Genomic DNA, 27,080 nt, shown 5'->3' on the forward strand with positions numbered 1-27,080 from the left:
GTACATAGTGACACTTGGTGCCCACATACTTGGGTTCCACGCACAGCCTGATGCAGCCACAGACGAAGGTGGTCATCAGGATGAGGGCGACATTGGGGACACCTTTACCCCCATTGTCCAGGGACTTGTGCATGGTGGCCCGTCGGACCCACTGCATCTTGGACCCGCAGATGAACTGGAAGATGGCGCGGGTGATTCCCAAGCCAGAGTGAGGAACAGGCCACACCTGCACCAAGTACAGCAGCCCTGAGAGCGCCTCACACCTGCTGACCAAGTTCTTCCCAGTTATCGAAAGGGAGTGCCGTTCCCACAGTCCCAGTTTCTGCTTCACCTTCCCAATCCGCTCCCGCCAATTTTTGTTGCCCGCCCCGGCCCCTCCGAACCAGATCCCCAGCACCTTCAGATAGTCAGGCCTGACGGTGAAGGGGACGTTGGATCGGTCGGGCCACTTGCCGAAGAGCATGGCCTCGCTCTTCACGCGATTGACTCTGGCCCCTGATGCCAACTCAAACTGGTCGCAGATGCTGATCAATCTGCAAACTGACCTTGGGTCCGAGCAGAAGATGGCAACGTCCTCCATGTACAGGGAGGTTTTCACCTGGGTGCCCCCGCTGCCTGGCAACGTCACCCCTCTGATGCTCTCGTCCTTCCTGATGGATTCGGCAAAGGTTTCTATACAGCACACAAACAAGACGGGGGGGGGGGGGGGGGGGGGGGGGGGAAGAGGGCAGCCCTGCCTGACTCCAGACTTGATGGGGAAGCTGTCTGTTTCCCACCCATTGATTTGGACTGCGCTACCGATGTCTGTGTAGAGCAGTTGGATCCAGTTCCGGGTTCCCTCCCCAAAGCCCATTTTGGAGAGCACGTCCAGCATGTATGTGTGTGATACCCTGTCGAAGGCCTTCTCCTGGTCCAAGCTGACCAGGCAGGTGTTCACCCCTCTATCCTGCACATAGGCGATGGTATCCCGGAGCAGCAGGAGGCTGTCAAAGATCTTCCTGCCAACTGTGGCGTCTCCGTCCGGCCACTGCAGAGCGCCGGCATCCTGGGCTCTGCTCAGGAACGGGCAGACTCTGTGACATTGTAGGCTGAGCTCACACTTTAGTGGGGACAGGAGAACTGCCCCTCCCTCCAAACGTTGCTGCTCCGGACTGGGTCTCCAAGCCTCCGTGCGTGGCTCTGGCCCCCGCCCAGGGTATCTCAGCGCTCGCTGCGCCAATCCCGCCAACAGTTGATGCAAATTCCGCCGCTCCTCGCCCGGAGTCCCACAGTTCGGAGAGACTTCACCACGTTGCTATGGAGACTCTGGGAAACTTAGACGACGCAAACGAAACAGGAATGGAAGTTGGATTTGGGTCATTGGCTCTGCATCATCACCCGCGGGGCGGGGGCTTCAAATGCAGAATAAAGCGTAAAATATAAAGAGGCAGTTTTAAAATGTCTGAAAACAATACTAGAAAACTACAAAGTGTAACGGCCCCGGTTTGGAGCAGACTGGGTGGTCTGGCTCGGAGATGAGACAGTGAACGGTTCCCGGTCCCGGGGGAGGTTCACGACACGTTCGCCGCTCCTCTTGGTGAAGCAGATCGGCCGTGTCAATGCCACGGAACGCTCCGCACACTCGCGTTAACCGGTAACGTGATGCAGACCACACTGAATGAAAGGAACTTTCTAGACGCTTTATACACCGCTCGTCCCGTCAACTCGATCCCATTCCTTTGGAAGAAGTTCTCTCCTTCCTGCCTCAACACAACTTCAGTGATCTGTCCTTCTCTTCGAGGGCTCTGAAGGTGCTATGGAAATGCAGTTCCATTTCACCCCTCCCCCCCACCAGACATCTGCAACCTCCCCGCCCCCCGAACCAGCAACCCTCCGCTTTCCTCCAATTCCCACCGCTGGTGTCTGATCCCCTCCCCCGCACCCCCCCCCCCCCCCCCACCCACCCGGGCCGCCAGCTGCTCGGACCCCGGCCTCAGGAAACCCTCCTCAACTTCTCTCTTCCATTAAAATGCTCCTTGGAGCCGCCCCCGGCGGGCGCTGGGTCGCTCGCCCCCGTCCGGGGATCCGTCTGTTTGTTCGCACTCCCGGGACACGCTGAGACCTGGAGCCGCGCTGAGGACGAGGACGCGGCGGAGCTGCGAGTGTTTGTGCGGAGACCGGTCCCTTCACCCGCACGACTGGTCCGTGTCGGGACTGCAGACTTCGTTCTAAACCTCCCCATCCGTGTCGCTGGACCACGACCGCTCTCCGCTTCCTCCCGGGTTGTGCTACAGTTAGTGTCGGTGTGACAGTCGGTGTGACAGTGTCGGTGTGACAGTATCGGTGTGACAGTTAGTGTCGGTGTGACAGTTAGTGTCGGTGTGACAGTGTCGGTGTGACAGTTAGTGTCGGTGTGACAGTTAAAGTTGGTGTCATTATAAACTTCTCCAGGAGCTGAGATGGTCGGCCGGGAGTGAAGCGGGGAGCAGAGGCCGGGCCGGGCCGGGCCGTGCCGGAGCCGCGCGGAGATGCAGCGAGGCGGCGGGAGGACGCCGGTGTCCCCGGGGGCCGTGGGCCTGTCCCCGGACCGCTGCCTGGCCGCCCTGCTCTCGCTCGCAGCTCTGGCGGCCCTCATGACTCTGCCGCCCGCCTCTCTCCTGCTGCAGCCGCCGGGACCCCCGCTGTCTCCCGTGCCCGCCGGGGCCGCCCGCCTGCTGCGCCTCGTCGCTCGGGGCCTCGCGTCTCTGTCGGTGTCGCTGCACCTGTGCTGCCTGCTCCTCGCCCTGCTCCACGGGCACCTGGCGGCCGAGCTCCGGGGAGCCGACGGACAACCGGACAGGTAAACCCCCGGCCCCCGGGCAGAGCTGCCCCGCTCCCACAGCAGACGGCGGCGCTTCGACACCCACTCCAGGGGTTAACCTGCCGGGAACACCGAGGGACCGCCATGGGAGAGGGCGGCCAGGGGGATCGGGGCCGAGGGAGCGCCGTGGGAGGGACCACCGCCTCTGGGGTGTGTACGATGGATCCCCGGTGGTGTCGGTTGGGACGGGGTGTCTCCCTCAGCGGGATGACGGTCTGATTATTGTCACGTTCAGGTGCCGGGGCTCCTTCACCCACACCCGGGGCTCCCTCACTCACACCCGGGGCTCCTTCACCCACACCCGGGGCTCCCTCACTCACACCCGGGGCTCCTTCACCCACACCCGGGACTCCCTCACTCACACCCGGGGCTTCCTCGCCACACCCGGAGCTCCCTCACCCCAGCCGAGGCTCCTTCACCCACACCCGGAGCTCCCTCACCCCAGCCGAGGCTCCTTCACCCACACCCGGAGCTCCCTCACTCCAGTCGAGGCTATACCTCAAAGGGGCCCCACCGGCTGCCGAGTGTTTGGGAATTTCGATAATCAGGTGCTATAGAAATGCAGGCCTTTCGCCCTGGTGTGTTGGGATTGGGTGGGAGGTGGCAGCCCGGGTACAATGGTGCAGAATCTCGATAGGATCAGGGAATGGCGGAGTGCGGGGGGACTTTCGGCCCATTGTGTCTGTGCTGGTCCTCTGGTTGTCCCACCTCCCGCTCCTTCCCTGGACACGCCCAATGTGTGTGTGGCCGGTGCTGGAGTTGTCACCTTCCCTGATCTCCTTCACCCACGGACACGGTTCTGACCACCGGAACCTCCCGTCCCATCCCCCGGCGGCCGGGGGTGCTCAGGCTAGTTCCATTCGGCCCCTCCAGCGCCCTCCTCATCAGCTCTCTCCGTAGGCATCAGGCCTTAAACTCTGCTGCCCGTGGCCAAATGTCCCGTCACCCCTCACCCCCGGGCTCCCTGACCCCCACCCCTCACCCCCGGGGTCCCCGACCCCCACCCCTCACCCCCGGGCTCCCTGACTCCCACCCCTCACCCCCGGGGTCTCTGACCCCCACCTCTCACCCCGGGGGTCCCTGACCGCCACCCATCACCCCAGGGCTGTGACCACCATCCCTCACCCCCGGGTAACAACGGCAGGCCAGATCCGGGAGTGAAGCCGGGCTCGGTGACCAGCCTGACGGAACACGGAGCAATGCGCGGTGGAGACAGCGCCGCTTTCTGCAGAGCACGATCCCACGGGGAGGGAGGCAGCAGTCAGTCCCCGCGTTTATTGAGGGAGGGGTAATTGTGCGCTGCCGGACTGCTGTTTGGAAGAAGGTTTCACTTCACCGGAGCCCGCGGCTCCTCGCTGGTCTCCTGTGTTCACTGGGTAGTGAACGGGTCCACGGAGCCGAGCCAGGAATGTTCTTGGGTCCCGGCGTGAGCGGGAGTTCAATGAGCTGAGCTCCGTGTGTGAGCGTTCCTTGTACAGAAAGCCTCCTCCCGGGCTCAGCTCCGAGTGAACGTGTCACCCCCAACCTGGGCTGGTCTGAGCTGAGTCTGAGGCAGGAACGGTGTGAGAGAGTGTGTTTCCGCCCACCTCACAGACTGTGCTCGGAAAGGGATCGGTTGGACCTGCCGGTTCAGCCGGGAGGAATCTGAAGGAACAGCGTAAAACACGGGTCACCGCCAAACACCGAGATTTGGCAAAGTCTCCCACCGAATGCTTCTGCGGACAGTGACACACTGACACTCCCCAACCAGGCGCCTCACCTGATCTGCAACTAGCAAACAAGATCCGTAATCCAAAGCTTTACCGAGCAAATCAAACGATTCACAACTTAACCATCCATCCCCTCTGCCGCTGGCCCAACCGCCCGATCCGGACCCGGGGGAGGGGCGGCAGGTGTGTAACACCCCCGACAGGTGTAGATCACCCCCTGGCAGGTGTTGAAAACCCCCGGCAGGTGTGGAAACCCTGGCAGGTGTAAAACACCCCCCGACAGATGTGTAACACCCCCGGCAGCTGTAGATCACCCTCTGGCAGGTTGCCCTCTACACCATCACACTTGGTAATATATCGCCAAACCTTCACCATCGCCGAATGTGAATGTTGGAAATCCTCCCCAAGTCCTGAGGGAGTGTAAAACGAACACAGTGCAGATGTTGAAAATCTAAAATAAAAACAGAAAATGCTGGAACTACTCAGCAGGTCAGGCTGTGCAGAGAAACAGACTGCAAGGGTCCAGAGAGACTCTTCGTCACCATCTCCAGGGCCTCTGGGGACCGGCAATAAATCGGGCCCCGCCGGCGATACCGACTCCAAGAAGGAATGGAGGCGTTAGAACAGGTTTAACAGGTGTTAACGGGTGTTTGGGGGTTGGGGGGGGGGGGGGATGGGATCTAAACACGAATGTGGTTAACTCTTCCCACTAAGTGGTCAGATGGTGCATCTGCCTGTGTTGGTCGGTGATACAATTCGGGGAGGTGGCGATGGACTTATTCCCACATTTCCGATATTGTGAACGGGGCCTTTTCTTATTCCGGGTGGAACAAGAACGGGGTTCGTGAACCCCAAACTACCAGTATTTCTTGAGTACCGGAGAAAGGAGCCAATCCAATCCCAATGCAACTGTCCAACACCGCCCACCGATCTCCCCACCCCGCCGGGCTGCAGAACCACCTTCTGAACGGCGCCACGGTTTCAGGGTCGCCGGGTGGTCGAGGAGGAGCAGATCGAACCAACAGCTGAGGAAGCAGGACTCAGGGCATTTCTCCTCCACCCTGGCGTTTCAGCACTGATACAGCCCCACCCCACCCCCGCAGCCCCCCACACCCCCGTCTCCCACCCATCGACCACCTCTCCCCCCCTCCCACCCCCACCCTTTCACACACCCCTTCTCCCCACATCTTCACCCCCTTCACCCACCCACCGCCCACCCCACCCACCTCTGCACCCCCTCACGGCTGGAGAACTGGCTCATTCTGATACAGGTGGAAAAAGCAAGTTACCCCAAGCTGTAGAATTTAATAGGAGTCTACATCCTGCAGCTGAAATTTTGCCTCCATACAGCCAACGTTTCCCTAACCCGTAGACTGCATCGTGCCCAATATTTATTTTCAAACCACATATATTTGGAAGAGGGACCAGGTCCTGTGCCCCCTGACCAGCCGACCATCACAGAAACCCTGCCAGCATCACCCCATTCTCGCTGCCACTGAACCGGTTTTGGATCCAGTTTGCCTCTCTTCCTGGTTTCCCAGTGCCCACTCCGACCTCCGTCAGTGCCCCCCCCCCCCCCCCGCACTGTTACACTGAGGCTCGGGGAACAGCACCTCATCTTGTGTCTGGGCGCGTTGCAGCCTTCCGGACTTGATGCCGAATCTCGGACTTCAGGTGATTCTCTCTGTATCAGAACTGGACATTTCTGCCCATCGCGTGTCATTTCTGGCTTGGTTTCTCTCCATTGGTGCAGTCTGTCCTGCTGGGCACGTCCCACGGCCCTGCTCTTGGCAACACATAACACGGACAAAGAAGCCTCCTGCCCATTAACCCATTTGGTCGCCCAATCGGAGATGTTTTCTTTGATCTCCCCGTCCTCCCCACACCTTCACGTTCTCTCTCTCAGTTTTGACAGTGCCTGGGACCTGAAACGTTAACTCTGATGCTTCTTCCACACACACTGCCTGATTTGTTTGGGTTTCCAGCACTTTCCCTAATTACAGATTTCCAGAATCTGCAGTTTTTTTTATTCCCATTTACCTTTTTTTAAAAGAAAGGCCAAGTAGTCAAAGAGAGAAGTCTTAAGGAACTTCCTGGAAGAGAGAGGGGAGGAGAGGTTCAGCTGAAGGTTACAGACGTGAGTCAGGCCACAGAGGGATAAGGTCAGGAACTTTGGCAGCCCATTCATGTAAGGAGAAAACATTCCGGAGAACGGAAATCAGTCAGTTGCCTGGATTGCCACCCTGCACCTTTATCCTTTGGCAGACCCACGTCACCCCATCACTGCCCACCCCGACCTGACCACCTTTCATTGTTATTGCACATTTCCAGCATCTGTGGTATTCATGTCTGACCATTCCCATTTCCTCTGCCATTCCAGGGCGGGCTGGCTTCTCCTGAACAGCCGATCTTCTCGACACCTGGCTCTCACTGCGTTCTGTCTGGGCGTCATTGTGTACTCTGCAGGTAGGTGCTGAGGTGTGAGGTTCGAGCCTCTGCTTCCTCTCTCTAACGTTGGCTGTGGCTCACAACAACCTGCAACCAAGCCCCACACACCCGATCCAGGCCAACTTCCCCCAGTGCATTATGGTGGGAGTGCTGCTCTGCCACGCTGCTGTACTCTGGACAATGTCACACGTAGACCTGCTGTGAGGTGGCACAAAACATCCCAGGTCATTTTCCTGGTGCAAATCAATATCAAACCCCATTAAAGCAGTCAGAGGGCTGTGAAGGAGGTAGAAGTGTCGAAATCCCAGTCAACACTCAGATGCCCTTTCCTCCTGGAGGGACTTGTGTGCTCCGAGACCCCACCTCTCATTAATCATCAGCCTGACCCTGCCTGCTGAGAAGCCGGGTGGCTTTCACCTCTCCTGCACTCTGGGCATCACTGGGAATGTTGACACTGGAAAGGCCACAGACTGCCCTGGAACTGAGTGGGTCGCTGGGCTCCAGGCAACAGATGAGAATAAAACACACTGATCTGAGCCTGGAGGCACAAGAAGCCAGCCTGGGGAGGGGTGAAAGGGCTCCCTCACTGAGAACTGAACTCGTTTCTGTACCACTAGCCCAGTTTAGCAACATTACCACCAGCCCAGTTTAGCAACATTACCACCATACTACCGTAACCTCTGTGTGACATGGGTCACCCGTGAAGGTAGCAGAACTCAGTGACCAAGGCTGTTCAGTCTTCCCATCCATTTATTTATTACAGGATGCACAGATCGTTAATGCAAGCCCACAAAACCATACAATCTCAGGCACTCTGCTGAGATCAGCCCCTTGCCACAGAACAGCCCAACCCACATCTCGAGATAGGACTGAGGAGTTTCAAGCAGAGCAGCCGAGGCAGAACTTTGCACAGTGCCTTCAGATATCGTGGGTGGGAGGAACAGGGGACCCATGTCCTCTGTACACAATCTTCACTAGCACTGACGGCCTGCAGACAGTCGAGCTCTCCCCCAGTCACCGTGCAGCACTACTTTGGGTAGAGAACCGAGCTAATGACAGGATGAGAATTATATGCAGAGGATGCGTGGCTTCTGTGGAGCAGATTCTTCACTGCTGTCACAAGGTGCTGATGCAACAAGTTCCTACAGGAGGCAATGTCTCTTATAGCCAAGTACCCGTGTGCATACACACGCATGCACGTGTACACAGATACGCATACACACACACACACCAGTGCTGTCAACTGTCCGACTTCAGAACTTCAGAGTGTCTGATCCGGTTGGTTCACATGGGCTGGGATGAGCTTGACGGCCATTATTCACTGAATACACCATCCAACACTGTGGAGAGACCAGAGCAGACATCAGCCATGCTGGTGTTATAGAGAGGCTCCTACCTGTCAGTGGGTGAACATCCCACCAGGTGGGCCACTGACCCAGAGACATGGCCCCAGCTCCCACTCTTGATCCTTGCCAGCAGATGGAGAATAACACTTGGCCTTAATACCACAAAGCTGGGGAGAAGGCAGCTGGAATCAGCAAAGGTGCAGGGCTCTGGGGAAAGAACCTGGCCTGGGAGTCACTGGAGAGCTCATGGCTGAATGGTCTGCTCTGTGCTACCACTCTGATCCCTACTGCAAAGTGAGGGGGCAATGCTTGGTGGTGGAGTCACCAACACACACCGTCAAAGGGAGGGGGCACAGTGGGTGTGGGGGGGGGGGGGAGCTGGTGTATGGCCACTTCCCTCACCCCCTCCCCAGCTCTGCAGCAGGGAAACTGCAGGGCCAAAGGAACTGCATCCAACGGTGCACTGAGCTGGTAATTAATCCACCTGGATCCAAGGAAGGCCCCGGAGACAGCCCTGAGATTTACTGGCTTTCAAAAGGGGGCAGAACCTGACTTTGTACTCTTCAGTAGGTCAGGGGCAGTGTTCCGAATCCAGAGGGGTTTGATTGCACTAGTCAGAGGCTTGGCTCCAGTGCTGCTGGAGCTTAGACAATTGGCAAAGGAACCAGAGGTTAGATGGAGAGAACCGCTTTCTTTTTTGCAGTGTTGTGATGAAACACTCTGCCTGATTGAGCAGAAACCTTCAGAAAGGAATGGATAAGTCCTTGAATAACAGAAGTGAGGGGGAAGACTAGGCCAGCTGATCAGCTCCTTCAGATGAGCCAATGGCCACTGTCTGCACATGATTCCAATCCATCAACAGGTGGGTGTTGCTGCAGTTCTGGGGTGTCCCAATATGTGGTAGCAGACTACACCAGTGCCAAATGATGGAGCACACTCCTGCCCCATGATCTGACCTACCTGCACACCTGTCTCAGGCAACACCCTCAGCAGGGAGGCTCCGAGCCACAGGGCACCACAGGGACACTCTTCAATGCTCCAGGAGGAATTTGATGCCTTCAGTGAGAAGTTCATGGTTTACAGTTCAGTGGGCAAGCACCCTCAGTTACCAGCCAAGTGCCACAGGCTCTGAGGGACAGGATCAGAGACAGCAGCACGGCTTTGTGAAGGCCAGATCCTATCTGACCAAATTTACTGAATTTTTTGAAGAAGTATGAGGGCAGGGCAGTAGATGTGACCTACATGGATTTTGTGAAGCCTTTGACAAGGTCCCACATGGGAGACTGGTTCAAAAGGTTAGGACCCTTGGGATCCAGGGCAAGTTGGCAAACTGGATCCAAAATTGGCTGCTTTGATTACAACAGTTCACTTCTGTACAAAAGGTAATAAATATGTGTAACTGGTCTTCAGTGAAATCCTTTCAGCTCACATTTCGTTCTGGAGTCTCTGTCACACACAGTGCTCCCCCCCTCCCCTCCCAGGAGCACAGCCCAAAACTGTCATAGAGTTATACAGCACAGAAACAGGCCCTTCAGCCCAATTTATCCACGGTGACCAAGATGCCCATCTAAGCCAGTCCCATTTGCCCATGTTTGGCCCATATCCCCATGAACCTTTCCTATTCATGTGTTCACAAGCGTACCACAAACCTACCTCAGCCTTGCTTGTTGCACAGTAAACCCCACACGTACAAAACCAGTGCCGAACCTCAGTTTTCCCATGCAATTCCTTCTGACCTAGACACCATTCCATACCTCCCCCACCCACACCCAACCCCAATGTCCCCCTTCTGCCCACAAAGACAAGGTCCTGGTCTCACCTGACAAAGTAGCAAGCATTTTGCTCTCAGCAGTGAGCACACTCAGACTCGGCACCAACCCCCTCATTAAACCTTTGGGGTGTGAGCACAATAGGTCCTGTCCTCAAAAGCACAACAGTCTGTCCACTATTTCTGAATATAACATTGACAACCCTGAGGGTAAAAGCAGGTTCACCTGCTGTGAGAGAGACTGATGGGACAGTGTAAAGTGAGCTTTACTGTGACTAACCTGTGGACTCTACTCTGGGATGGGGCAGTGTAGGAGAGCTGTATTCTGTGTTTAACCCATGTTGTCCCTACCCTGGGAGTGCGGGACAGGACAGTATGCGCTCAAGTGGAGAAAGGCCAATTTTGTGGAAATGAGAAAGGATCTAGGAAGAGTGGATTGGGATAAGTTGTCTTCTGGCAAGGATGTGCTCAGTAAGTGGAAGGCCTTCAAAGGAGAAATTTTGAGAGTGCAGAGTTTGCATGTTCCTGCCAGGATTAAAGGCAAAGTTAACAAGCATAGAGAACCTTGGTTTTCAAGGGATATTGGCGATCTGGTTAAGAAAAAGAGAGAGGTGTATAGCAGGTATAGACAACTAGGAACAAATGAGGTACTTGAAGAGTATAGAAAATGTAAGAAAATACTAAAAAAGGAAATCAGGAAGACAAAAAGAAGACATGAGGTTGATTTGGCAGATAGTGTGAAGGTAAACCCGAAGGGTTTCTACAAGTATATGAAGAGTAAAAGGATAGTAAGGGACAAAATTGGTCCCCTAGAAGATCAGAGTGGTCGTCTATGTGTGGAGCCTCAGGAGATGGGGGAGAACTTAAACAGTTTTTTTGCATCAGTATTTACTCAGGAAACTGGCACAGTGGACATGGAAGGAAGGGAAACAAGCACTAGTGTCATGGAACATATAGAGATTAAAGAGGAGGAGGTGCTTGCTGCCTTACAATGAATAAAGGTAGATAAATCCCCCGGGCCTGATAAGATATTTCCTCGGACATTGAGAGAGACGAGTGCAGAAATTGCAGGGGCCTTGGCAGATATATTTAAAATGTCCTTAGCCACGGGTGTGGTGCCGGAGGACTGGAGGGCAGCTCATGTTGTTCTGTTGTTTAAAAAAGGCTCTAAAAGTAAACCAGGTAATTACAGGCTGGTGAGCCTGACCTCAGTAGTAGGTAAATTATTGGGAGGTGTTCTGAGAGATCAGATATACAAGTATTTGGACAGCCAAGGGCTGATTAAGGATAGTCAGCATGGCTTTGTGCGTGATAGATCGTGTTTAATGAATCTTGTAGAGTTTTTTTGAGGAGGTTACCAAGAAAGTAGATGAAGGAAAGGCTGTGGATGTTGTCTACCTGGACCTTAGTAAGGCCTTTGACAAGGTCCTACATGGGAGGTTAGTTCAGAAGGTTCAGTCACTAGGTATCCATGGAGAGGTTGTAAACTGGATTCGAAATTGGCTGTGTGGGAGAAGACAGAGAGTGGTAGTGGATTATTGTTTCTCAGACTGGAAGCCTGTGACTAGTGGTGGTGTGCCTCAGGGATCTGTGCTGGGGCAATTGTTGTTTGCTGTCTATATCAATGATCCAGATAATGTGGTAAATTGAATCAGCAAGTTTGCTGATGACACTAAGATTGGAGGTGTAGTGAACAGCGAGGAAGACTTTCAAAGCTCGCAGAGGGATCTGAACCAACTGGAAAAATGGGCCAAAGTATTGAGTACAGGGGTTGGGATGTTATGGTGAGGTTGTATAAGACATTGGTGAGGCCAAATTTGGAGTATTGTGTGCAGTTCTGGTCACCTAACTATAGGAAGGATATCAGTAAGATTGAAAGAGTGCAGAGATTTACTAGAATGTTGCCGGGTCTTCAGGAGTTTAGTTACAGGGAAAGATTGAACAGGTTAGGACTTTACTCCTTGGAGTGCAGAAGAATGAGGGGAGATTTGATAGAGGTTTATAAAATTATGAGGGGTATAGACAGAGTTAATGCGAGTAGGCTCCTTCCACCTAGATTAGGAGAGATAAGTATGAGAGGACATGGCTTTAGGGTGAAAGGTTTAGGGGGAACATTAGGGGGAACTTCTTTACTCAGAGAGTGGTGGGAGTGTGGAACGGGCTGCCATCTGATGTGGTAAATGCAGGCTCAATCTTAAGTTTTAAGAATGAATTGGATAGATACATGGATGGGAAAAGTCTGACGGGTCATGGACTGGGTGACGGTAAATGGGACTAGCGGAATAAAGTTTTGGCACAGACTAGAAGGGCCGAATGGCCTGTTTTCTGTGCTGTGGTGTTCTATGGTTCTAAGTAAAAAGGGTTGACAAATGAACTTGGGTAGGATTAAGTCCAGTGTCAACCCTGACGCCACTTGTTGTATGGCCTTTCCCTTGGCTCTGTGGACCACATGTGGCGATTCTTTGCGTTTCTCCTCGCAGCTCTCTGCATCCACGTGCTGCTGGAGTTTGAGAAGGAGAGTGCGATCACAAGCGCCAGTATCCTTGGGGTGGGAGTGCTGGCGGTCGCCATCATCGTCATCCAGGCACTGGTGAAGGCCTGTCGAGCAGGCAGGACTGGGATCCCAGAGCGAGCTGGCACCCTGTTTGAGAACAGCTGCCCCCCGAGAGGCAGGTACCTGGAGCCCGAGCGTTTGGATCACATGGAGGACAAGGAGTCATCGCGCGTGCCTGCCTTCCGCAAGGAGACAGCCTACGAGCGATATCGGGAGCAGAAGGCCTTCTATGTGGCCACCTCGGCCAGCCGGAATGGGTACGGGCGCTCGCAGGCACAGCCAGCTGCCCGCGGTCTGCCGTCCACTGGATCCTGGGACGGAGTCACCCACGAAATGAGGCGTGTGCTGGCCCGCAAGGGAACAGTCTGCAGGAGGGACTCCACCCTGGTCTGAGCCCTGATCGCCAGCACAGGCTGGGCTCGGTAAGCTGGAGGCAACACCGGCATCAGTCTGCCCCAGCGGGGCATCAGTGTGCGCCCGTTAGTAACAGACTCCTTATTCCTCGCTCTCCAACTCACAGAATGAGGTTATCTGCAAACCAACAACGCATCTGCCAGCCCAGAACCACAATCTCTCCTTAACCAAGGGCTGAGGAAGGAGCAGGGAATGGGAATTGGGATCAGTCGTGATCAGGAAAGAGGGGAAGGAAGACCAGGAGGGGAAATAAAATGACAGGAAAATTAAAATTTTAAAACATCTAACAACATTTTCTACCGTTAGGAATGAGAGTTTGTAGATTTAAAGTGTTTTTTCACTAGGCTGTAGAGGTTGTGTGCCTTTGAGCACAAATTTCTTCATTAAAAGTTATTTACAAAATTGTGTTCAGACTGAGTGCAGTGAGCTTGATTCACAAGTAAAACAACCTCATGAATCTTCTTGGGAAGATGATCCAGGAACAACTTCACCCGCATTCCTGCCCAATCCCTAAGACGCTGAGACCCACCCACAGCCTGACACCTACCTGCCACCCCCCCCCCCCCCGACACCTGCCCGCCGCGCCTGACACACACAACCACACCCGTTCACTACGAACTGTAAAAGACAAAGCACCACATGGGACAGGAGATCATTCACACTCTTGCCCGCTCTGCCTTTCAATAAGATCACGGCTTATCTGTCACTTCTGCATAATTCCTGTTTCCCTCGATTCCCTTAATATCCAAATCTCTCTCTCTCGGATATACTCAGTGACAGACCTCCACAGTGAATGCCACAAATATGGAACTGTCTTCCTCTCACTTGACCTGTGTCTGACTGTAGACTGGGTTAGTGGTGGCCTGGGCATGAGGCTGACCACCCAGCCTGAGCTTGGTGCTACAACGTGGGCATGCTTTGGGTGTGTACACTGATAGAATATTCAGCTTGAGCTCAGTACTGTATGCAGGTCAGGGCGATTTGTCTCCTATTACTGCAAGTCTCCCCTGTCCTTGAACAACAATGTGCAGCACAGCAAGTCCTTCCTGCTCTCCTACAAACTATCCTGGGTCAGGTATGGCAACATTACTACTGTGACTTGGCCGAGTTGTCAGGATTTAACACTTTACTGAACGGAACTGTACCCTCAGCAGCCCCACAACAGATGGAGGGAAACATTAGGCAGAAGCGATGCCCTCCACAGTGAAACAGCCTGGCATCATTCACTGGTGAATGGTCAGCTAGGTGGGATTTCCAACCCAGTGCGTGACACCAACTTCCGACCCTGCTCAGTGACAGGGGGCTGAAGGAGATCGAGACAGCGCCTGTAGCTCACCTGGCCCTTTGAAGACAAGACTGATACTCATGCGACTTATTCTCCAACCCAAGCTCAGGACATTCTTTGCATCACTTCCTGTGGTGATCAAAAAGAAATGCCAAGGTAACTATTGCCCAATCAAAACATCATGCACACCAGACCAATGCCTGTCAAGCTATCACCATTTAAAGAAATACTCCCCCTTTCTATTTCTCGTCCCTCATTGAATCACTTCGTATTTCCCCACATACCATCTGCCGTGTCCTTGCCCATTCATTCAGCCTGTCCACATCTCCCAAAGCCCCTCTGCCCAAATCCCTTCACCCTTTGGCATTAGGAAATATATCTACTTCCTTCTTGAATACATTTAATGAGTTGTCCTCCACCACCTCCTGTGGTGAAGAATCCCATACAATTCAGCAACCTCTGGCTGAACCAATTCCTCCTGATCTTGCTCCTGCAAGGCTTCGCCCGTATCCTGAGACTGTGGCCCCTGGTTCTGCACTCCCCAGCAATCGGGCACATCATCCTCGCATGTAATCCGTTAGAAGTTGATAGGTTTCTATGAGATTTTCTCTCATTCTTCTAAACTCCAGTAAGTACTGGCCTCATTGGCCTACTCTCTTCCCATGTGTCAGGTCTTGTCATCCCAGGAACCTTTGTTACAGTCCCGCCATGGCAAGAACACCCGTCCTCAGACGAGGAGAGCCAAACCACACACAAAGCTCCAACTGGGGTCTCACCAAGGCCCTGTCCAGCTGCAACAAGACATCCTTGTTCCTGTGCTCAAATCTTCTTGCAACAAAGGTTAACATCTCAGAACTGCTTGCTGCAGGTGCTGCTTGTCTGGAGCCAGTGGTGTACAAGGACACCTGGATCTCACTGCGCTCTCCCTTTTCCCAGTCTATCAACATTCAGGTAATAATCTGCATTTGTCTATTTCCCTAATTACCACCATCACATAAGTACTGTGGTTATGCCAGCAGGTCAGAGGCCATCTATCCTGAGCTGAATGACTCTCTCCTCTGCACCCCTTCGCCTTTCAGCATCTGCAGGGCGTGAGCCAAGAGTGTGATGGAATGTTCGCCACTTGCCATCTAGGACAATGCAGCCACTTGATAGGCTCCCCATCCACCAGCAGTGCAGTGGCTGCGGTCCGCACCGTCAACAAAATGCACTGCAGTTACTCACCCAGGCTACTGCAACACCACCTCCCAAGCTACAACCCAGCACAGGCGCAGGGGAACATCACCACCAGGCCCCCACCCCGTCACACACCATCCTGACTTGGACATACATCACTAGCCCTTCATCACTGCTGGGTCTGAATCCTGGAACTCGGTCCCCAACAGCACGGTGTTCTCAGGCACAACCAGGGATGGGCAATAGACGCCGGACTTGTCCAGATCCAACAATGAATAAGAAAACTGTGCCCTTCCCTTCATTTACCATCAGCTCATTTCTCCCTAATCACACAATTCTGGAGGGATGGAAAGGCCAATGTTTGTAATTTCCATTTCCCAGGCTGTTCTGCTACCAACCAACCAGCGGGAGAGTTCAAATGAGCTCATCTTGTGCCCACCTGCCAGTGCTTCACTGACCTCCAGCCCACGGTCTCATAGTCACAGCCTTTCTGATTCTATCACTGATTTGTCATTGCATCTTGAAATGTCCCTCTGATGTTTGAATTAGACTCGCTCTGCCTGGTTACCAACCTCCTAGGACAACCCTAGAGTCTCCAGACATTGCACATTTAATCTCCAGGACACACAGTGAGCAGCATAATCAAAAGGCAATTGTGAGGGGAAAAAAAAGGATGTTCTCCACATTTCTTTGAAGATTTAATATAAATCTTTGGGAATACGGGTTACAAGTGGTCCTATGACAGCCAATCATCATCCAGTCAGGATAACTGAAAGCCCATTTCCCTTCTTATTGACTGTGTTAAGTGAGGGTGCTGTGGGGTAGAGTGCTTGTAGGCAGTAAGTGTGATGAAACCTCCAGGAATAGGAGTGGAATTGACAACTCCCCCTCTAACTTCAAAGTTATTAACCATTCCCCAACCTTCTCATCTTCCATCAGTCTTCTGTCAATGATCTTCCAAAAGCCCAGCTGGGCATCACCCCTTCACATTTCTCACTTGCTCCCCCTCATGCCAAGAACTAAACAGAAGCCCGGCATTCCACTGCTTGGAGTGAAGACTGCATCTGCCCTGTTCCTGCTCCTCCACCCACACAGCCAGAGGAGTGAAGGATGACTGAACTGCTTGCAAGAGGGATCAATAGGTGAAAATGCAACGCTTGGCACTTGTACAGACCTTCCAATCTCAACGTAAATTTCATTCGGTCCTTAAGGAAACCAATAATCAAATTGCCAGTAATTTAGAGGTTGCTCCTGGCCCACAGGAGCCACTCATTCTCAATTTTCATATTTTGATTTAAAATACGCCAATACAGCAATCCAATGAACTCGACCCACAACAATTAAAACAATTTAAGAGATTGTTCAGGATAGGCAGTGAGGTGGAAGGTCTGCAATGGTCAAAGTATTATTCAAGATTCAACAACATCAAGGCTGCTGTGGCCCCAGGCCAGCCACAAGATTGTGGTCATGTTGCCGGCATCAGCAATACTAACCTGGAAAGGGAGGGGTGCACGCTTGGCTCTGCACTCAGGAAGAAGAGAAGGAGGGAGGTTCAGGAACTGCCTGTGTAACATTGGAACTGTAACAGACACGCACATCACTAAAGCTGCATGCAGCGATGGGTGAAGAAAAACATAAGATGGAAAAATGCAACACAAACCATGGAGTACTGAGGGTTCATTACAACAGTGGACATCTATCAGCAGAGGAGTTTCACCCTGCAACACATCTCAAACTATTCAGCCAATGGGACACTGGCCATGGATGTGAGACAAGGCCACATGGCATTGAGAAACGTAGATTTACTTTGGTATGTACCACTCGAGATCCAGAGTACAAGTTATGCAAGACTTGACATGTGGTGTGTGTAACAGTTTTAAACAAGTGAGTGGCTTTGGACGTGTGGTTCTCAAAGCTGCCGCGAAGGGGGTTTCCTTTCATCGTATGCAGAGTAGTCCTTTCAACCCTGGACCTGGACTGCCATTCAATGAGATCGTGACTGATCCTCCTTTGTACACTTGTCAGCCTGATCCCCATTTTCATTTATTCACTTAATGTCCAAGCATAGATTACACACTTGAATACACTCATTACTGAGCACCCACAGAGCTCTGCGAGAGAGAATTCCAAAGATCTACAGCCTGTTTAATAAAGATATTTTACCTCATCACTGTCCCAACTCCTTACCCTGAGACTATATCCCCAATTTCTACACTCTGTAGCAAGAAACAGCATCTCTGCTTTGTTACTTCCTCATAGAATCTTTCATATCTCAATGAGACAACCTCATATTCTACAAAATTCTATTCTGTTCAACACCGAGGTCTGTTGTAGACTGATGGGTAAGGGATTGATTTCCACAATTAATTGATGGTTCAGTTATCCCAGGTAGAATACTGCCCTTCGTCACTATTCAGTGACAGGAAGGTGTGATACCCAAATAACCAAATACTTGCCAATGTGACTCACTCAAGAACACAATCACTTGCAGTGATGTACAAGTAGACAGAACAGCTCCATCTGAACTCAACCCAACCAAAGAGAATTTGTTGGTTTTAGGAAATGAAGAGGGAAGAGGGAAAATTCATTTCATTAAACTTGAAGTTTGGGAGCTCCTGGGCCATGCTGGTGGACGCTCTGGGCCTCGCCGGCGCGCGCCCCCACCCCTCCACCCCCAGGCCTCGCTGGTGCACACTCTGGCACACGCTGCCCACATGCCTGGTGGTAGGGAAGTTGGTGCAGCACAGGGTCCTGTCACAGAGAGGACATGAAGATATTGGTCAAGGCCCCAGCAATCTCATCTCTTGCCTCTCTCAATAACCTGGGACATATCCCATTAGGCTCTGGGGACTTATCCACCTTAATGCTCTTTAAGAAACCCAACACTACCTCCTCCTTTATCTCAAAATGCCCTGGATATTAGCACGCTGCCCACTGATCTCCCTATGCTCCACATCCTTCTCCTTGGTAAATACTGATGCAAAGTACTCATTAAGGACCTCACTCACCTCCTCTGCCTCCAAGCACATGTTCCCTCCTTTATCCTTGACTGGTCCTACCCTCTCCCTAGTTATCCTCTTGCCCTTGATGTATGTATAGAATGCCTTGGGATTTTCTTTAATCCTACTTGCTAAGGACTTTTCATGGCCCTTCCTGACTTTCCTGATTCCCTTCGAGTTCCTTTCTGGTTTCTTTATAATCCTCAAGTGCTCTGTTTGATCCCAGCTTCCCAAGCTTTACACACTTTTCCTTTTATTCGATTAAATTCGCCACCTCTCTCAACATCCAAGGTTCTCTTCCCTTGCCATCCTTGTCCTTCCTTCATCTGTTCTATCATCCTATCCCTGCCCTGACTGGCATGTGGCACTGGGAGTAACCGAAGATTACTACCTTCGGCCTCTTTCCTAACTCCCTATACGCACTGCGCAGGACCTCTTCCCCCTTTCCACCTACAGTATGTCATATTAACCTCCCACATTCTTCCCCAGCACCACATTCGCAACGAGAGGCAGAAGTGCCCTGTATCCTTAGAGCAGAGGAGGCTGAGGGGCCACCTGACAGAGGTATACGAAATTCTGGCAGGTATAGTTAGGGTAAGTGGGAAAAGACAGAGGAAATCTGGGGGAGAACTATTTCACCAAGAAGATGGCTGCAATCTCAAATGCAATGCATGAGGCAACGATGGAGGCATTTAATTATCTGGATGAACCCTTGAATGACCAAGGCATAGGAAGCTGCAGACCCAGTGCTGGGGCACGTACAGCTGGGTACTGACGGTCAGCATGTACATGGTGGACCGAGGGGCCTGTTTCTGTGCTGTATGGCTGTCTGCTGAAGGAGCCGATGTGTGTATGGGGCACGGGGAGATGGTGTAATGGAGATGTCACACACACACACGAAATGAAAGCCAAATTATGTCATAATGAACACTCAGTACTCACAGAACTAGAACACAGCTACGAATGCTAAAATTCAAATATCAAACTAAACACTCCCCCTGGGAGTTTCATTAAATCAGCACTTCACCTCTCATTATTTTTGAATCCCACATCTCTGTCTCCTTAGAAATCAAATGAAACATGCACCGTTGCTGTCAAGTACATTCACTTCCTGTTCTCACTCACCTTTAGTCGATGTTGATAGGAAGGTGTGACTAATGCACGTTGCTATGGGAACATTTCCCATTCAATTTGGAAAAAGTAAATCCTCACCGATTCACGGGAATCCCCGGCCAAGACACTGAAGATGGAGGAGTATACAGGAGGCACTAAGCACCTCTCGTCTCTCTGATGGGAGCACGTGGAGATCACAGGCAAAGAGTGGGAATGCACTACATCCAGAATCCCCCACCCCACTGGGGAGTGCACGCCCCCATCCCGTCGGGAGGACCGCGTGTCCCCGTCCCACGTCAGACCCTTCAGCCACTTCAGAACCAGCCGCAGTGGAAGGCATCCCTGAGCCCAAAGAACTGTCTAAGACACCAACATATCCTGTTCAATTTCCTGTTCTTACTGTTATGCTACAATTCCAGGGTGAGGCAGGAAGTGGCACTGCAAATTGATCAGCTGTTTCGAGGCAGGTCTGAAGTCTAACCTCACCTCAACAATGAGACAGGCCTGATGTGCTGCTTTTAATGATCTCCCCGACAACCACCCAAGCACAATGATTCAAATCAAACCATAGAGGTGGGAAGGGTGGGCACACCAAGCAGAACCCATAGCCCTCACAGTACCTGCGGCTCTGCAAAGAGCTCATCTGGTCCTTGATGCTGATGGCTTGTCGGAGCAACCCCTCGATGTTGGTGAAATAGGCTGCACTGTTAGACATGCTCTTCACTGCGCTACAGGGGTTGGGGGGGGGGGGGGGGGGGAGGAAAGGAGCAACAGATTGAAACTCTCAGGGAAGCTGTCAAACACACGATCACATCCAGCACAAGCAACACTGTGACGCAGGCCTCCTTTGTCAGCTACAAGTCCCCCACATTAAATAACCTGGCAGGTTCAGGCCATGCTATAAAGACAGGGGCCACAGCACACACACAGCAGCACTGATTACCAACGTCACTCAGAGAGAGACACAAGGCAGCATAGCTAGTGTGCAAAATTGTAAAATGTCACACTGGTGCTAATTCAGAGACATGCTGTTGAGGGATTTACTCTGTGTCTAACCAGTGCTGCCCACCCCGAGAGCATTTAATGGGACAACGTGGAGAGCTTTGCGCTATAGCTAATCCTTTGTTTTGTTTTTGGAATTTATCCCCAGGCCTATATTGTGGGGGTTTTGTTTCTTTTTCTTTTCAATGAAAATGCTGCCCTTGCCCTGTAACAAAGTGTAAAGGGAAAAATGGTAAAAGGACAGAATTAAAAGCTCTTTGATTGAAATACATGCAGAATTTGCAACAAGAGGATGAACTGATTTAATAAATAGAACGGTGGGTTTGATCTGAAAGCCATTTCAGAGATGTGGTTGAAAGTGATCTAGGCCAGAATTAATTACTCCAAGGTGCAGTAAAACTCAATAACCTGCCATCCAGCTATTTGGAAATCCTAATGGTTCAGCGTATGGCTCATCGGGTGACATTTGTCACACACACCGAGGTCCCGGTTATTGTTCTCACCCCACCCCCTCTCCCCCCCCAACACACACACACATGGCCCTGGTTACTGCTCTTCCCCCACCCACACACCGGGGACCGGTTACTGTGTTCCCTGTCTACAAACCACAGGGCAGGACCAACTTTTCCTCATCAGACAACATCCACATTCCAGGTACGAGTCTGGTAAACCTTTTCTGACTGCCTCCAGCATGTTAACATCCCTCCTTACATAAGGCAAACAATACTCTTCCCCACCCCCCAGAACTCACTGTACCTTCCACAGCTGGAGCATCAGCTCTCTACGTTTGTACTCCAGTCCCCTGACATTGACATTTGGTTGACCTTCCTAAATGGATCCCGGACCTCAGACCTGTGTAACCAACCGTTTACAAATCAAGCACAAGGACACCAGACCCGTCTGCATCTGAACTCTGCAATCGCTCACCATTTAGACAGTTTGCTGTATTTTATATTCCTGCTGGATTCTACACTTTCACATTTTCCCATAAAGTACTCCATTTGCCAAAACTAAGCTGCCACTAATGTACCTGTGTCCCTTTGAACCCTCTTACATCCTCTTTGCAAACATCTACCTTGAATGGTCGAACATTATCTGTAAACGGTGACCACATTCCACTAAGATCCCTCAGGATCTTTTGTTTCAATCAAATCCCCTCTCGATCTTCTGAACTCCAGCAGATACAAACCTACCCCCTACAGCCTTTCCTCAGGGAAAAACATTCTAGCTATTCGTCCAGTAAACATTCTCTGTTCTCTGAACTGCTTCCAACACCTTTACTCCCCTCCTGACACGTCAATACTGCACGCTGTACTCCAGATGCGTAGCTTTAATATAACCTTCCTAACTTTTACATTTAGTCCCCTTGCAATAAACAATAACTTTCAATTAGCTTGGAGACACCAGGGACAGACGCTGAAATCTGGAGCAAGAAAACAAAGTGCTGGAGGAACTCAGCGGGTCAGGCAGCATCTGTGGAGGGAAATGGGCAGCCTTCCTAATTAGTTGTACTAGCTGCATACCAGCCTTTGGTGAATCACACGGAGGAACCCCGACCTCTCTGTGCCTCAGAGCTTCACCACCTCTTACCAATTCAATATTTTCCTTCTAAAATGGACTTCCACATTTTCCCACAACATACCACATTTTTCAGACATTTGCCTATCCACTTATCCTATCTCCATCCCTTTGTAGCCTCCTTACTTTCCTATCTATCCTGCTGTTATCTGCAAATTTAGCAACTGTTTAGGAGGGAGATGAAGAGTAATCTTCTCTCAGGAGGATTGAAACTCATTGGAATTGTCTCCCCATGGAATTGAGGAAGTTGAGTCATTGAATACATTCAGGACTGGCAGAGACGGATTTTTGATCTACCGGGGAGTGGAGGATAATGTGGAAAAGCAGAAGAGATCACAAGATCACAAGACAAGAGAGCAAGATCACGTCGGCTGTGATTATTGAATGGCGGATGAGAGACCAGGGCTCCAACTCCAGCTCCTCATTTGTAAGTTCTCATGCATCTGATTCGCACTGCTGCAGCTCTGGGAATGTGGAATGGGAAGGTGCAGAGGGCTCACAGAGCAGTAGAGGACAGAAACAGGCCCCTTCTGCCTACCACGTCCATGCCAACCTTTGTGCCCATCTACACCAATCCCATTTGCCTGCAGACGATGCGCATCCTTCAATGCCTTGCCTATTTAAGTGCCTGTCTAATGACCTCTTACGTGTAGCGACTGCATCTGATTCCGCCACCTCTCCTGGCAGCGAGTTCCAGAAAGCAACTATTCTCTGTGACAAAAACTTTCCCCTCAAGTCCCTTTTAAAGTTCCTACCTCTCACCTTAAACCTGTGCCCCCTTGGTTTTGATGCCCCTACAGAAAAAAGAGACTATTTATCCTATGCCCTTATATGCCTGTCAGGTCACCCCTCAGCCTCCTTTGCTCCAGGGAAAACAAGCCCAGCCTATCCAATCGCTCTCCATAACTAAAGACCTCCAATCCAAGCAACATCCTGGTGAATTTCCTCTGCACTCTCTACAGCACACCACATCCTTCTTACAGTGTGGTGACCAGAACTGCACACAGTGCTCCAAGTGTGGTCTAACCAATGTTTTGTAAAGTTGCAACATCCCACCTTTTACATTCTGTGCCCTGACCTCCAAAGGCAAGCATGCCACATATCTTCTTCACCACCCTATTACCATCTCAGAGAACTATGATAAACTCCTAGGTCCCCCTGTTCATCAACATTCCTTAGCGCCCTACCGTTTACTGTATATGTCCTCCACCTCTTTGACTTCCCAAACTGCATGACCTCACACTGTCAGGATTAACTTCCATCTGGCATTGCTCTGCTCAACTTTCCACCTGATCTACATCCCGCTGTAGCCTTAGACAACCTTCCTCGCTATCCACAACACCACCAATTTTTGTATCACCACTGGTCACAGATTCCCAAACAGAATCAGTCCTTACTCATACTATCCCTGCCCTGGCAATGCTTTTATTGAGCAAGCTTTATGGACTCCTAGTAGAAGAAATCTTACTGTTCTAACTCTGGCTGCCCTATTTGCCCAAGCTAGACAGGTGTGCCACCCCCCAATATCATTCACCTTGAATAACACAACATTAAAGGCGATCACTCAGACTCTGGCAGGATAAGGATGCTACAGGCATTCCTCTGTATTGCCTTCTGCTGGAGTAGAGCTTCCACAGACACGGTCACTAATCAGTACTCCATCCAGGCATCAGTACCTCAATGCTGGTTGATGATTCCACAATGAGAGTTTCTCGGGGCAGCTGCTTTGAACTGATGTTGACTTGAAAGCAATCCTGAGGAGGAATGTCTGCCTCACTTCTAGTTTAATCAGAAGGAGCCAAGATTATATCTCTTGCTGCCACACCTGCTGCATTCAGCTCATGTGGTGCACACAGATCATGCTTCAGAGGGGTGCCTGGCATATAGCATGTTTACAACATTACTTTAACCTCCCTCTTTCCAGAGAGTCTCACCTGCAGGCGTATTCGACAGTATATATTGCTCCCTGGCATTGTTCTTCCACGCTTTGCATATCTGTCTGCAGAGGAAACAAGAACCTAACGTTACACACTACTGATTACAGCATTTTACTTTAGGGCCAAGAAATCCTTCCTCAGGTTCCATTTCAGCAGAGCTGGCTCAGTGATGGACTGAGGCACCACATGCCCATAAATCTGCCCATCTACTCAGCGCATGTATGCACACACACTGGGGCATGTCGGTTCATGGACTCTCGTGTAATGTGTGCAGTTACCCGTGAGCAGTTCTGTTGTCCGTGTGATTGACTGGATGCGAGGTACCATGTGGGTTTAACTGCTACAGTAGTTGTGTAAAGGGCCCACATGGAGGTGGAACAGAGCCAGTGGTAGCAAGGAGGAGGGGTAGGTAGTGAAGAAGGGAGGAGCAGAAGTGGTAAAAAGTGAGGTAATGGGAGGTGGTGACAGCAAGGGAAAAGGCAGCAGGTCTGGTCACTTCCTGACAGGATTGGGGAACGGTACAGTTACACTGAAAGCCAATGGTTCCCGCCACGCTCACTCTCCTCACCTTGTGCTGCACCAGCTCAGGAAGGGAGCGGCGAACGTGCTCCTGGAGACGGTAAAGAGCCACTGAGGGCTCATTAGCCAGAAAGTACATACTCTCCGTGAATTTATCTGTAACTAGAGAGAAGCAGGGAGTTAGAGGCAGTGTGACTCTGGGCTGCTGCTCTCAGACAGCCACCGTTCCACGTTTTCACTGGCACAGATTGTCAAGGTTTACAGCGACTGTAACAGGACAGAGAATCCAGACAAGTGAGGGACGTGACCACCAAACCACAGAGACGTGAAGGGGTGAAGGAAAACTCGGTCACAGAGGGAGAGTTAAAGGAGCGTCTGAAAGGGGGAGGGTCAGGGAGAGGAGGAATGAGGGGGGATGGCCGTGAGGGGTGAGGGGGGAAGGGGGGAGGTGAGGGGGGAAGGGGGGAGGTGAGGGGGTGAGGGGGAGGGGAGGGGGTGAGGGGGAGGGGAGGGGGTGAGGGGGAGGGGAGGGGGGAGGGGGGAGGGTGAGGGGAGGGAGGGGGGGAGGGGGGGAGGGGAGGGAGGGGGAGGGGGGGGGGAGGGGAGGAGGGGGAGGGGAGGGGGGGAGGGGGGAGGGAGGGGGGGGAGGGGGGGAGGGGGGGAGGGGGAGGGAGGGGGAGGGGGAGGGGAGGGGGGGGAGGGGGGGGAGGGGGAGGGGAGGGGGAGGGGAGGGGGGGGAGGGGAGGGGGGAGGGGGGGGGGGGGGAGGGAGGGGGGAGGGAGGGGGGGGGAGGGGGGGGGGGGAGGGGAGGGGAGGAGGGGAGGGGGGAGGAGGGGAGGGGGGGAGGGGGAGGAGGGGTGAGGGTGGTGATGGGGAGGGGAGGAGGGGATGGGAGGGGATGGGGGGAGGGGATGGGGGAACAGGATCGGGGTGACACCCACCCCCTCTCCCAGCTGCACGGCTGTTCTGCCCTCCGCCACCCGCTGTACCGCCACCTCCCTCACCCCCCGTACCTACACCTCCCTCCCTCCCTCCCTCCCTCACACACCCCCGCCTCCCCTCACCCCGCCGGACTCGCAGCTGGAGCTCGGGCTCCTCCATTTCCAGTGCAGCTCCCGGAAGTGTCCGCCGGAAGCCGGGGCAGTGACGCGGGTTCCGCCGGCGACAGAGAAGCTGCTGCTCCCGCCCCCCCAAACAGAACCCCCCCCCCACCCTCCCCCCCGACATCCCCCACCCCACCCCTCACACCCCCCACCCCCCCACACCCTCCCCCCCCGACACCCCCCACCCTCCCCACCCCACACCACACCCCACCCCACCCCTCACCCCCCCCCCACACCACCCCACACCCTCGCCCCCCACACCCCAGCCCCTCACCCCCCCACACACCCCCCACCCTCCCCACCACCCCACACACCCTCACCCCCCACACCCTCCCACACAACCCACACCCCCCAACACACACCCCCCCACACACACCCCCCCACACACCCTCACCCCCCACACCCTCCCACACAACCCACACCCCCCAACACACACCCCCCCACACACACCCCCCCACACCACCCTCACCCCCCACACCCTCCCACACAACCCACACCCCCCCCACACACCCTCACCCCCCACACCCTCCCACACAACCACACCCCCAACACACACCCCCCCACACACACCTTCCCCCACCCCCCCATACACCCCCACACACCCTCCCCCCAACACACCCTCCCCCACACCCCCTCCCCCCACACATACACCCCTCGCCCCCCACACACCCTCTCACCCCCTCCCCCTTCCACAGATCCAGCTGAGAACCTGAAGCAGCGGGTGGCACTGAGAACCACCTGCCCCTTTCCGATTTCTCACTGTGCTGGGATATCAAGTTTTAATTTCACAATCCACTCACAGGGCTTGTGAAGCAACGTGAAGTCACTGTGCACAATCAGTAACAGAGTTAGCAGTAACTTCGATCGTTCTGGATTGAGCAAAGGAAACCAGCATGGATTTGTTAAAGGCAAGTTGTGTCTCATTAATGACAGAGCTTTTGATGAAGGAATGTTGGTGGTCTGGTGTATATGGACTGTCAGAAGGACTCTCAGGACTGAGAGTGCAGACAATGGGCAACAACGCTCAATGTGACAGGAGGATTTTTGCCCAGCCCATGGGAGGAGCGGAGGCAGATTCACCCACAGCATCCATTGGGGAGCTGGATAGGGAGTGTCTGAAACTAAAGAACTGCAGAGCTATGGGGAGAGGGTGGGGAGTGGGACTGGCTGGATTGGTCTTGTGTAGAGCCAGTACAAATGTCAATAGGTAGAATGGCCTCTTTCTGTGCTGTAATCATTCTGTGATAGCTGGGATTTGCCAGAGCCACGAATGTCACTAACACTGATATT

At 52.8% G+C, this 27,080-nt stretch overlaps 2 protein-coding genes across 9 annotated transcripts; one reads left to right on the forward strand and one right to left on the reverse strand.

Annotated features, from left to right (window-relative positions):
- The first annotated feature begins 1,389 nt into the window (after positions 1-1,389).
- On the forward strand, positions 1,390-13,484 carry tmem221 (transmembrane protein 221). 4 transcript variants are annotated; one of them, XM_052038021.1, is made up of 4 exons: positions 1,390-1,633; positions 2,431-2,818; positions 6,929-7,014; positions 12,591-13,484. In XM_052038021.1, exons 2-4 carry the CDS (start codon positions 2,508-2,510, stop codon positions 13,055-13,057), a joined length of 864 nt encoding a protein of 287 aa, XP_051893981.1. In that variant the 5' UTR covers positions 1,390-1,633; positions 2,431-2,507; the 3' UTR covers positions 13,058-13,484. The 4 variants fall into 4 exon arrangements, with proteins under 4 accessions (XP_051893981.1, XP_051893982.1, XP_051893985.1 ...); XM_052038022.1 differs by lacking the exon at positions 1,390-1,633 and adding an exon at positions 1,644-1,790; XM_052038025.1 differs by lacking the exon at positions 1,390-1,633 and adding an exon at positions 2,126-2,272.
- On the reverse strand, positions 7,729-25,865 carry borcs8 (BLOC-1 related complex subunit 8). Of its 5 annotated transcripts, none has more exons than XR_007958135.1 (7): positions 25,752-25,865; positions 24,737-24,849; positions 24,166-24,230; positions 20,272-20,379; positions 17,033-17,060; positions 14,415-14,492; positions 7,729-8,336 (listed from the first exon to the last, which is right to left on the reverse strand). XR_007958135.1 is itself a non-coding variant. In XM_052038026.1 (6 exons), exons 1-6 carry the CDS (start codon positions 25,786-25,788, stop codon positions 8,250-8,252), a joined length of 438 nt encoding a protein of 145 aa, XP_051893986.1. In that variant the 5' UTR covers positions 25,789-25,865; the 3' UTR covers positions 7,729-8,249. The 5 variants fall into 5 exon arrangements, 3 of the variants coding, with proteins under 3 accessions (XP_051893986.1, XP_051893987.1, XP_051893988.1); XR_007958134.1 differs by having other exon boundaries at positions 8,298-8,336; positions 17,033-17,118; XM_052038026.1 differs by lacking the exon at positions 14,415-14,492.
- Positions 25,866-27,080: the final 1,215 nt, after the last annotated feature.

The sequence above is a fragment of the Pristis pectinata genome, chromosome 24 (assembly GCF_009764475.1).
Source record: "Pristis pectinata isolate sPriPec2 chromosome 24, sPriPec2.1.pri, whole genome shotgun sequence".
Classification (NCBI taxonomy): Eukaryota; Metazoa; Chordata; class Chondrichthyes; order Rhinopristiformes; family Pristidae; genus Pristis; species Pristis pectinata.